The sequence below is a fragment of the Buteo buteo genome, chromosome 3 (genome assembly GCF_964188355.1).
Source record: "Buteo buteo chromosome 3, bButBut1.hap1.1, whole genome shotgun sequence".
Lineage (NCBI taxonomy): Eukaryota > Metazoa > Chordata > Aves > Accipitriformes > Accipitridae > Buteo > Buteo buteo.
In genome coordinates, this window is record NC_134173.1 from 56,650,444 (window position 1) to 56,663,178 (window position 12,735).

Genomic DNA, 12,735 nt, shown 5'->3' on the forward strand with positions numbered 1-12,735 from the left:
ATACACGTTTCCCACATATAAAGGTTTTATTCTATTGCGTTACCAGTGGCAGTAGAATGAAAGTGGTCCCCTGTGTCCCTTTGCTTCCGTTCTTGGAAGGAGTGCCAGTATGAGTTGGCAGCGTAGGCTCTGTCTTTTGGGACTGCCGTTGGGGATGTCAGGGTGTGAACAGAGAGAAAAAAGAGACCAAAATAAGAGGGAAGAGGAGGAGAGAGGAAAAAGCAGGAATAAGCTAGCTGAGAAACATCAAAGAGCAGCATGAATTAAATAAATGAAAATGTGTGTCCATCTGTTTCATGTTATATCTTTTTCAAATGGCTCTTCTTTAATTGCTGAATTATGAACAACTGATACTGAGAACACCACTGATGGTAGTTTTTTGCAATTTAAAGTACGACAATGTAACATTAAAGAATCAGTCAATTACATTTCTTTCTGAAAGGCTGAAAACTGGCCATTTCCCACGATTATCACTATTTTTCTTCTGCAACACTTATGACACAGCACTGTGGTGCAGCCTCTGATTTTGATTGCTTCTATTTCTGAGAAGATAAATCTTTAGCCCAGGTGTCTTAAAAAAGTGTACAATCTTTACCTGGACCTGTGGAAATGAAGCATATTTGAAACTATGCTCAAATAAAATAGAGGCATTTTAACTTTTTTACCTATGTTTTTCTACCTGCTGACATATTTAAAGACAGTGAGAAATATTAAAATAATTGTATGGCGACAATGTTTAAAATCAGGGAGTTGATATCCAAGAGTCAGACTGGCAATGTTATGTGAAGATCTGTTCGTGTGCAGAAGCATCCACTAAGGACAACAGTGTCTCTAAACTTTTTAGAATTCTTTATGTAAGTATTAACTCACATGAATTTATTTTTTTTTAACATTGATGGCCACCACAGTAGAAAAAACACAAAATTGTTGCGAAAGCATAATGATATTCTTTCACTTCATGAATAAATCTAATACTTTGTACAAGTATTTTGCAGGTTGAGTTTAAAATTGAATCAATATTCTTTTCCATGCATGACTGCAAAGAGCTGTTACTGACTTTCCCTGGTGCTAGAACAGGATGCAAAATTTAGGCATTAGAGGTACCCTACAGTATTTTTAACATATTAACCAAAGATTTAAGTTTTACAGGATTTGGGCTGCATCCAAATAAGGTTTTATCTTTATCTTCCTGCTCCTGTTCCAGCATTTTTCACCACTTTGATAGTCAGTCCTTGGAGCTGTAATGTGAAACCAATGTCAATCCAAAAACTGTAGTCTCAGTAGTTTTGCTTTTGTTTCTTGTGCTATCTTCCACTTCAGTGTATGCTTTGTATGATTCTTGAGGTAATAACTTAGAAGAGATGAGTTAGTTTCTTCTTCACAGATGTCCTCTTTTAATTATTTCATTCCTCTACGTATAGGCTTAGGGGTGTGGATCAACATTTCATGGCTATTCCAGTTTTCCGGTAGAAACTAAAGCTATGCTTATCTGCTGTCACAATCTGGAATGGCATAAAAAGGAAATTAATAATAACTATGGCCAGAGGAAGTAATAGAAATTTATGGGAAGGGAGCCAGAGAAAATGCAGTATTTAATTATTGAAAAGAAGTACCTTGGTTCCAGGAAAGTCAGATATCCTTCAGTGCAGAAGTTTTAATGAAATAATTAGACACTTATGACAAGGATTAAACTACACCTACTTTTGAGGATGAGTAAGGAGTTTGGTACCATCTGTAATGCAGAGTCTGTAAGAAGTTCCTAAATGGTACTGACATTGTCTATCAACAATGCAGACTACCTATAGCGGGTATGCTGTTGTTCATAGGTTGCAAGGGGTTGTAGCATCTCCATTCTATTCTAACTTCTGGAAAAGAGGGGGAGCTTTTTCTCTCCACTATCTTTGCAGAACTGTCTGTCTTCTGGCAAACAAAACTGCTTGTACAATTCTGTTTGTCTCCTAATGTCGGTTTTGTGGGTCTCCTGCTCATGTGAATAGTGACAATGCCAACACAACATTCAGGCCGTGCAGCCACACTGTGACTTCAGTATGTTTTTTTCTGAGATGTGCATTGCTTCCTTCCCTCCCTCCCTTCCTTCGTCCCCTTTTATTTTCCCCACAGTAGCAGAACAACCAATGAGCTGGCTGTTCTTAAATTTTTTCTGATGATGTTTTATTAAAAGAAATGCTTTTTTTTTTTTTTTTTTAAAGCCAGCTTTTATCTAGCTGTAGAATCTGTACTGAGTAGCATTGGGCCCCTGACCAATGGTAGATACAATTTGGGATCCTTTTCTTAGAGAAAGCTAATCTGTTTGGAGAAGAGAAAAAGAGAAGAGGAAACTTCCCTAACTGTAGCAGAACTAACCTACCTTAATAAACAGTCTAAAACTGCTGTTTCTTTTCAAACATTAAAGAGTGTTTTAATTAAACACATAACAAAGAGATTGAACTTCAGCTTTAAGTGACAATCTGACCTTAGCTGCAGTCATTCTCTGCAGTGAGCAAATCTCATGTTGGTTTTAGGGAATTTCACTTTCATAATTTACTGTAGAGTGCCTTGTCAAAAATAATTCCATTGCAACATGATGTTTGTATTTTGCTTACTGTTACTGATTACTTGATTTTTTTTCTTAATTATGCATATTTGTTGCATTCTGCTTACTGAAAACTAGCACTTACTATTTGACTTTTCTCACTCTTATGCAGAATGATCTCAGGGAAGTCTTGATATTTGGTGCTGATATTTGGTATCTTTGAAGTGGAGTTTGGCTTTCCATTGCAGTGTTATGTTTCCGTATATCACAGCTATGTCTTTAACTGTGCTAAAAGACCATTAATAATCTAAATCTCTAAACACAGAGCTCAGCTGTATCAGAATATTGAACATTTTTTATTAAGTACTAACCACAGCTAACATTTATGGAATTAAATGTAGTTTTGCTTTTATCTAAATTGACCCTGAAAGAAAGCAATACCAGAAAAAAACCTGAGAGTAGTACCATTTTTAATTTATTTTTTTAAATTAATGAGGCCAGTACCTTTCTGGGTTGAACATGTCTTCTTAAAGTGCTGTTTTGTTGACCTTGCACAAACATGAATGTTAGAGCTCACTGTGTGTTCATAATCCTTAGTTGTGTTGTGCTCTGTTCTTTGGAGGTTAATTTCTCTTCAGGAGTATAAATAACAGATTTTGTTTGAATTTCATATTTACAAAATTGATGTGTAAAGGTGAATAAGTTACATCTGTGGAGTGCAGCCGAGGGAAATGGCTAACATTTAATAAAGGACTCTGCTAACTCAAGTTTGTAGTTTCTGGCAGCAAAGTGGTTCTGGAATCAGCAGGAGGCAATTCGATGAATGGCCTTATATTTTCATACTTTTTACCAAAACTATATAAAATAAAAATGAGAATGAATAATTGTTACTGGTACAGATTTTTTCTTTGGCTCTTTTTTTGTGCCTGTAGAAGTCACAAATGATAAAGCAATCACTTCTGCAGTGCAATTTAGTTGTCATATATCTTTTACATGGCAAGTTTAATAATTTTAGTAAATGTCAATCTATTTTATTAAGTCAGATCTGAGGAAAAAAACCCCCAAACTAAAAAAACGAATGCAATAGGACCAGGGTGACCATATTTTCATAATTAAAAATTACATTATTAAGCAATACTATTTTGTTTTCTACCTTGTGTTTAGCATGATTATTCTGTTTCTTTTTCTGCCCCTTCTTCATGCCAAATCCTTTTTTGTCCTTTTATCTACTCTGGAATGTCTTTATCTAGCTAATTATTTATTCTATTAGCTTGTTTTCTTTTGTGTATCATCATCTCTTTCTTACTGGTGTGAGTTCGTACCAAACTCTAGCTAGACATTGGAAGTGTTTTCAAAGATATAGTCATGGTATTCCTTCACTTAAAGACAGACATTCTTTTCTTCTCTAACCCAGTTCTTTTTCTTTCCCCTAGCTCTAGCTCACCTCTCTTCCTCAATTTCCAATTCTGCAACTATTCATAAGTGTCCTTTTCAGATTTATGGTAAAGTAATTGGACACTTCTCTCCCAAGCTTTGAGAAATCTTAATTTTGTGGCTTTCAGTAAAAACAGGCCTCACTACATTCTTTACTAGCCAAAAGGAAGACAGCCACAGATATTTTAAGGGAATAGTTACCTGTTCTAGCAAAGTAGTGCAGTACAATGTCTTTTCAAGTTAAGTAGAAAATGTAGGTGACCTGAAGTCAGTGACTCTTAACTTAAAGTGGAGTTTTAAATTCCAAGGTAATATCTATGTATGATATGCAGTGGGTTGTGTATATACAACTTGCTCTGACATCTGTGCATTGTGCAGCACTGTGCCCTGTAATCATGCCCTGGTGTTTCAGAAAATGACATCAGAAAGTGCCCATTTCTGCAGCACTGGGCTCCCTGGAAATGCCATTAGGGACTTGGTAAGTGTATCAACTTCATAGAATAAGAGGAGGGTAAGTTGCTCCAAACACAGTTTTCCCAATTTCTGGTCCAGTGTTTTGTCAGCTGATATTACATGCTTGAATGGGTCCCTAGATGTAGTTTATCTGCCAAATTAAGTTTTTATTATGCAGCTTGTAATAGGACAAACCATGAACTTTGCTGCAGAAAACCCATTTTCTCTGGCAAAAAGAAAACAGCAAGGACAACAGTTCTTATGGTAATATCTTGATAGAAAGCAATGCATTTTAGCTGCAAGATGTTTTATTCTGTAATGACTTTGTGAAAGTCCTGGACTTTAAATGATAGACTTCCTAGATGGTCACTTAAAAAAAATAATTAAAAAAATACCCATCAAGGCAGATGAGATGAAAGCAGAAAGCATCTGATTTTCTTTGTAATTCCAAATCAACTGGGAAGCTTCAGAAGGACATTGCATTCTAAAGTTCCAAATCAGTGCACAAAACCAATTTTTTTTTCCCAGAGGTAGATTAATTTTAATTAAATCTTGTTGACTCTGGCATGAGGTGCTGGGCTGACAAAAATGGACCTATATCACTTGTTTCTTTATGCTCCAGTTAGAATTCTGAAAAATGTTTAACCTAGAAGAGGAATCACAATTAGTTCAACAATTTCACCTCTTGAATATAAAAAATTTGACAACTCAACAGTTAGTTCAGCAATTTCACCTCCTCATGATGCTGAGATAATTGCGTTTTATTCCTGAAATGGACATGCAATGATTCATCTTCCTGTACCATTCATTAACAGGGATTGGAACAAAAAAGAATTCTTGAAAGAAACCCAATTTAACTTGGGTTTGCATCTATTAAAAAACAATATATATTTTGGGTGCTTCCCATGTCTCATAGCTCAAGTAAATACAATGACTGGAGAATTTATTTTAATTTAGAAAATATGTATTAATATTTGAAGGAAGAAATTAGATATTTAATTGCTACTCAGCATACATTTTTTTTTGATGCGGAGATTCTTCCCTAAACGAGAATGTAAATTATAAAGACCCTGAGAATCAGAGTGTGAAGGAAAAGAGGAAGATATGTCACTTAAACAATGGAAAAGGGAGGAGTATTTTATAGATGAGACTGACTCAAAACAAACTCTGGAACTTTGGATGTTAAGGCCAGTACTAGTAGTGTCTCAACTTCTCTTCAACAAACTTGTTTTGGATGATGATAGACTATACTGCAGTAATGACTGATGCACTGGCATAGATCAGGAACATTCATTCTTACCTACTTTACTTCTTCACTCCCCCTTCAAGTAATTAAGAGTGTTTATAAGAATGCTTGTGTCCCATTTGTAGATATTCGGAAAAGCTGTCAGTTATTTTCAGAGTTAAGCCTGGTGAAGCTAACTAAACCAGGAGATTTCCCTCAAGACAAGCATTTTAAATTTCATGCTTTATGTGGCATATGGGTACTTCTTTTGGAAACATTTTTTTCTCTCTGAAAATGATATTTGGAAATTTATACTGTGGTATATCACCCAGTATCATGAAGCCTTACAGTTAAAATAACAATCAATTATGAAATTAACCCTAACCCCCTTCCCAAAGCTTTTAATGTAATGACCAGAAGTGCCTTTACTCCATTAACATAAAACTCCAGTATTAAATGGAAATCTTTCCAAAGTAAAATATTTACACTGCTGTAATGCTTATAAAACCCAGGCTCCATGACACTGTCAAAGGAAATGAATTCCAGAGGTGTGTGATCATCAGGAAAATATTCTTCTGGTATTCCAATCAGCTGAAGATAGGAGCAACCCAGGAGACCATAAGTCTTATAATGACATGAAAGGAAGATAAATTAGTATCTCTGAACTCATTCCCAAGATATGGAAGGCTCCAACTTTTATCCAGTGTACTGAACAGCAGAAATTAATAAACAATCCAGTGCATAGATGTGTTCTCCTAGCTCCTGTTTCACAAAATGAAAAGGCTAATCTTAATCTTGCTGTCATTTGGAGAATGATCTATCTTCTAGCCTATATATTAGCCTTTGTTTCCATCACAGATCCCCTGGACACATTGACACCCAACACAAGTTTGGAGTCCTTTTAAGGTCCAAATTAGTTGTCTGAAAGTAGAGATACTGCAATAAATCTCTTAGGTTATTTTCCAGGTGACTAAAAGGAATTTCTAAAATTAGTTAAACTCTCAGGTTCACAGGGAATGAGAGCCAATTTCTGCAATGCATAACCACCATGGACTTTGAGATCAGTATAACTGTTACTTTCTTTACATAATAAGGAGCTTTATGACCAGCCTGCTCACCCAAAGAAGTGTTTGTGTAAAGGATCTCATCCACAGAGGATGACAACTGTGTATTTCACAAAGAGAACATTATCTCTTTACCTGAGTGTGTATATTGAAATCATTACTGTACTGGGTGCATTTACGTTGTTGGTAATCATCAGTGGACTGTTGTAGGATTTAATTTTTGCTGTCTGCTTTGTGCTAATCATGTCCTCTATTAAATTGGTATAATTAGGAGAATAAGGGATATAAGTACAAACTGCCTGTGAGCAGTGAGGAAATCAACGCTCGCCTTGAATACATCATCCTGAGGCAGAGAGGAAAGACAGATGTCTGAAAACTGTTAGTGCGTGTATTTTCAACTCCTGTTTTTAGTATTTTACACTATTAATCATGCATCATATTTTGTTAGTAATATTTTAAATCACCTTTTGTTTTTTTTGAAAGGTGACAAATGATAACTTTTGATGAGAGTGAAGAACAGAAATTTCTTTTGTAGCAGATGAAGTTTTCAATGCATTGTTTCAAAAATCAATCAAATCTCTGTTCTAGGCCAGCACTTCTTGACTAGTGAGACACATCTCATTGGTGAACCATCCAGAACTGCAAATGAGGCATAAAGCAGGATTCATGTACTGTAATGAGGTGCAAAGAAATATCAATTGATTGTGAGTCAGCTGAAGGTAAAATTGGTTGAAATATACTACTCTAAACCACACATTCTGCAAGGTGCAGCATCTACTGCATATTGAGCCTGCTGTATCAATGTGTATTACACGTACTCCTCTGCTTATTCAACCAGAGTATAACAGCTTTCTGTTCCTGTCAGGTAATGGCGCTATTCCTTTAGTCAGGGAAATGAATTTTCAGTTAGACCTTTTCTAACTCTGATTGCCCGATTCTTCCATCTTAATAGTATTCCTTTAATACTTTAAAAAATATTATTTATGTATTTTATACCACATGTATGAACCTGCACAAATGTATATATTAATACTAAAAGCTTAGGATGTATAGCCATTTCAGTAAAATGTCAGACACTCTGAGGAAAGTGGAGAACTGATTATAAGATCATTCTATGACCCAGAGTTTACAGACATTATTTTGTGGAGAAAACCGGACGTATTTCTCCTGTAGGAAGCCCACCAGTCCTGCAGACATGAAACAAAATTAGCAATATCTGTGAATTATTTTAGTACAAAGTAGAATTGCAGTCTTGCAAGTTGAAGAAGTAATTTCTACATTTATTAGACAAATAGGTTGGGTTTTGTTTGCCAAATGCAATTTCTGCCCCAGCAGGTTTTTAGATAAATTATGTCTTAGGTCAGGGCAGTGTGTTAAAACCCATGTATCACTAGATTTTAGGGCTTCTTTTTTAACATGGGAGATCTGCCATCAATAGGAATTTTGATAGAAAACATGCAGATCCATAAAGTGCCTGGATTATATGCTGGGACAATGCACGAGTAGGAAAAAGGGAGAGAATGTGCACACCTGGATTTTTTTCTGACATGGTGTCAGAACACAGCCAAGGCAGGAATTGGAAAGTGTTCTCAGATCCAGCAATAGAAATGCAACCGCAGAGTTATATTCATACCTCCTAAATAAGGTACTTAGACAAGCGTAAGAACACTTCATTAAACCTATTTTTGGGCACTCATGCAATTTTCCGTCACATGGGTTTTTTTTTTACATGCTCCTCTCTCTATTGATTATACAGGAAAAAAAGATGGGTAGGCTTCTGAACTACACACCTTAGTCATCTATATTTAAGTGGAATGAATCTGGATGTCTGTGTTAATAACTTCAGACAATGATTCAGGCAATCTAAATTCAACCTCTGAATTTGCCTAAAATCAATAACATCTTCATTTTCAAGCACAGAATTCCCTAAGGAAGGAATACTTAGAAACGCCCAGCTCTGGCAAGTGAGGCAGGAACTAGGCACTGGAGCTTTGTTGCAGACCACAGGTAGGCAACAATGTAATTAAAACAGTATTCAGAGTTTTTTTTTGTGAACATGTCATGTAGCATATAATATTATTATCAAAACAGCAAAATCCAAAGTGCCTTATTCCACTTGTGCTGGAAAAACCCCTCAAACTCAACACTGTACTATTCCATGTTTTTAAGTCACCTGGTGCAACTTGTGGTGTGCCCTAGCAATAGAAGCTTTTTGATTTACCATGCAAGTTGTATATATTGTGTAATATTCAGAAGGGTGAGAAGGACAGAGGTAAGAAAAATAATTAAAATTAAACATTTCATGTAATTACTTTCAACTATTCTGTGGCTTGTCATATTTAAACAAAATTTCCCATATTGCCTTTCAACTAAAGTATTAAAGAGAATTCCACGGAGAGGTTTGAGAAGCCATAATTTATATTGAGCTAAGGAAATTAACCAATAAGTCAAAATTATTCGTGTTAAAGATAGCTTAAAAATAATTATACTGGGAGGTATACCTGGTTCTGAGGCATAACTACTGATTCATTTCAAGAAGTAGTACTGTCGTGGTATAGTCTATCATCATTAATAGCAAAAGGATTTTAAATGATAATTTTCATATTTCCCTTGTCCAATTTATTTGGCTTTTTTTCCTCTATCTTACTTATTCTGGAATGCGCAATTTGTACAGTCAGTGCCAGTTTTTGTATGTGTCCATACTAGGCCTAACAGCAGGATTTCCCAAGTGAACATATGGCACATTTCCTAGTGTCTGCATAAGGAGCAGATCATTGTGTTATCTGAGTTTTAAAAAATGTAGATTTTTTTTAACACTGAAACTATTTATAATAAACAAGTCATCTAGCATTTAATTTTCACAAGCTTTCATTTTTTCCTTTCATAGGTTTAGAATTTAATTAAGCCATAACTGGTCAAAATAAGGTAAAAACTCAGCTTCCAAATATTTTATTTGTAAAATGTATTCTTTCCAAACTAGTAAGTATACAGGTGAAATCTCATGTTTAACTTGCTTGCCACCTAGAAGGTTTTAAAGCAATACTGATCAGTGGATCATGATTATTTCTGTCATTTACTTAGACCATGATGAGACGCAGGGAAATGAATTGTTTGGTCTCACCACAGAACTTCAGCACACTCAATTAGGGACAGTTGGCACTTTCCTGCTAAGGAAGTCCAAAGCTGATATGGAATCTCCCACAACTTGGCCTTTTGGGCTGATGTAGTCGATACTCCTTGACTTTCTTGGGAATCTGTACATGTCAAGGTTAATTTTGTCTTTCATTAAAAAATAGACGTTTGCTTGCCTTTCCCCCCCCGTGTTGATGACATTAGTTCTGAGAATTTTCAGAGATGGAAATATCCAGACTCCTGTGAAGGTGCAAAATGTAAACTGACAGCTTATCTTTGTATTTTATCCTGAATGTAAGTAGATTAATCAGAGCGTCCTCTTAACCATTCGGAGTGTTGTGGTACTTGCTGGGTGAGTTCATGACTGAGGAGCTGTCATGGTTTAACCCCAGCCAGCAACTAAGCACCATGGAGCCTCTCACTCACTCCCCCCATCCAGTGGGATGGGGGAGAAAATCGGGAAAAAGAACTAAAACTCCTGGGTTGAGATAAGAACGGTTTAATAGAACAGAAAAGAAGAAACTAATAATGATAATGATAACACTAATAAAATGACAACAGTAGTAATAAAAGGATTGGAATGTACAAATGATGTGCAGGGCAATTGCTCACCACCTGCCGATCGACACGCAGCTAGTCCCCGAGCGGCGATTCCCTGCCCCCACTTCCCAGTTTCTATACTAGATGTGACATCACTTGGTGTGGAATACACTGTTGGCCAGTTTGGGTCAGGTGCCCTGGCTGAATCCTGTGCCAACTTCTTGTGCTCCTCCAGCTTTCTCGCTGGCTGGGCATGAGAAGCTGAAAAATCCTTGACTATAGTCTAAACGCTACTGAGCAACAACTGAAAACATCAGTGTTATCAACATTCTTCTCATACTGAACCATACCAGCTACTAGGAAGACAGTTAACTCTATCCCAGCTGAAACCAGGACAGGAGCAGTGCACAGACTGCTTCCACTGGCACTAGAACAGTTCCAAAATTTGGAAACGCGCTAGAGGCATAGTGCTGAACTGCGCTTTTGGGCCTTGATCCAAAGACTATTGGCATGCAGTGTTATCCCTGATTTCACTGGAGTTAGGCTACTAAACAGTTGCTGCTATAGGGAACAGTAGCTCAACAGGCTTTGGAACAGCAAAGTTCTAGTACCCTAAACGCAGCAAGTAAGAGAATGGATTGGGGTTCACACATCTTATCTGGAGCACTGACATTATTCTTATGTGTAACCTGAACCAGATCACTTAAGCTTCGTTTCCTAAAGTATTTAATAGATAATGTACTTAGAAGGTTTGTGATGATTAACTATTTCTGTAAAGCTCATTCTAAGGATGATTTATTATTATTTCATCATTTGGTGTTACTGTTGGTGGACCAGGAGATAAACTTTGGTGAGTCCTTTGTGCATGGGATACCATTAGCAGCAAGTCCAATGGAAACTGAGGAATGAGGGAGTTAAATACAACAGAGAGAGGTGGTTCCATGAGCGCCAGAATCTATACAGCCTATAATGGTGTCTCATGTTTTTCTGTCCTATTTCCTCTGTGATGTGGTGGAGGATCACAATAACTTAAGCACCTTTTCCTACCATTTATAATAATTTTGTCAAACTTAAGTTGGCAATGACGTGGCTATTTACTGACCATATTCTGTCTGTCTTTCTACTGCCAAAGTCAATGGGTAATGGCTCAGTTCTACCCACCCTTCCTCTATGTGCACTGACTTGGGTCTTTCTCCTCCTATGATGATGCTGATTGTCACACAGCTTGCTGGAATTTAACTATTTTAATATTTATGCCCCTGTGAAATTAACCAGTCTCCTCAAGCATATTAATCACGGTGATAGATGGTAATATGGACAGAAAAATGCATAAACAGACTGTCCAGGTTTCTAAGTCTCATATCCTTGGTTTAAAATCTGTAACTTAGGCTAAAAGGAGAGTATAGATTACTATTAAAGGGCTAAATGGAAGGAAGATGAAGAAGCACATTAAAAAGAATTAAATGAATAAGGATAGAATGCCTCAAAAATGAAAGTATGGAATCAGGGATGTGTGGATGATACTGAGATAAAAATGCAAGCAAGAAAAAACAATATTTGATGGTTGAACATGAGGATGAATTTACGTTCTTTTACATTACTGCACTTTGTTAGTGGATATTTTCTGTAACAAGGTTTGGTCTCTTAGCTGGAATTTCAGTATCTTCCATCGTAGATCTGTGACCTGACTACCAGGGAATAAAATCAGTATCACTTTTCTGTTCTCAATGAATGTTTAACTCAGTGAATTAAATAGTTCTTTCAATATTTAATTATTTTACGGGAGAGAGAACAGTCTCAACAGCAAAGACAAATTCCCTTTGGAATAATCAAGAGGGTGTTGATGAGGACTTTGTGGGCGTATTTGAGGAAGCCAGAAGAGAAACTTGGGACTCAGTTTTCCATGTTCCCAGACAATGTTCTAACTGCCAGACTTCCTGTAATAAAAAGAAGGGTGCGTTTTGAATGACTGCTCAGGCGCCAGCTCAAGGAGAGGATTCATTATTACAATTGGGCAGAGACTGATGCTTCCCTGCAGCCTGGATTTAGGTACTTTTATCCTTTTGGTGTTGAGGCTTTATCTGCATCCCTCTCTTTATTATGTCCTATCCTAGATACTCAGGATACTGGCTTCTATGACTCCTATTCTTATGTGATTAAATTTACAGTTGTAGATTTTGCCTTAGTTCTTGCTAATCTTCCCTTGTGAAGCTGAACCTTTGAACACTGATGTGATGAAACAGAAATGAACGTGTGCTTTACGCCAGAAGAAAGTCTGGTTGCATTTCACTTGCAGTAGTGAAGTGAAATGTCCATCCTTGAATTTAATTTAAGTTAGTCCTTTAAAATCATGT

The 12,735-nt window shown here is 36.5% G+C and overlaps 1 protein-coding gene across 26 annotated transcripts in view; it reads left to right on the forward strand.

Annotated features, from left to right (window-relative positions):
• The window catches only part of RIMS2 (regulating synaptic membrane exocytosis 2), a 489,382-nt gene that overhangs the window by 139,622 nt on the left and 337,025 nt on the right, over nucleotides 1-12,735 (forward strand). Inside the window, exon 5 of one of the 26 annotated variants that reach the window (XM_075023776.1) lies at nucleotides 4,257-4,286. The exons of the other annotated variants lie outside the window; for them this stretch is intronic. Coding sequence (XP_074879877.1) covers nucleotides 4,257-4,286 — 30 coding nt within the window. The remainder of the gene's footprint in view (nucleotides 1-4,256; nucleotides 4,287-12,735) is intronic. 26 annotated transcript variants of the gene reach the window in all.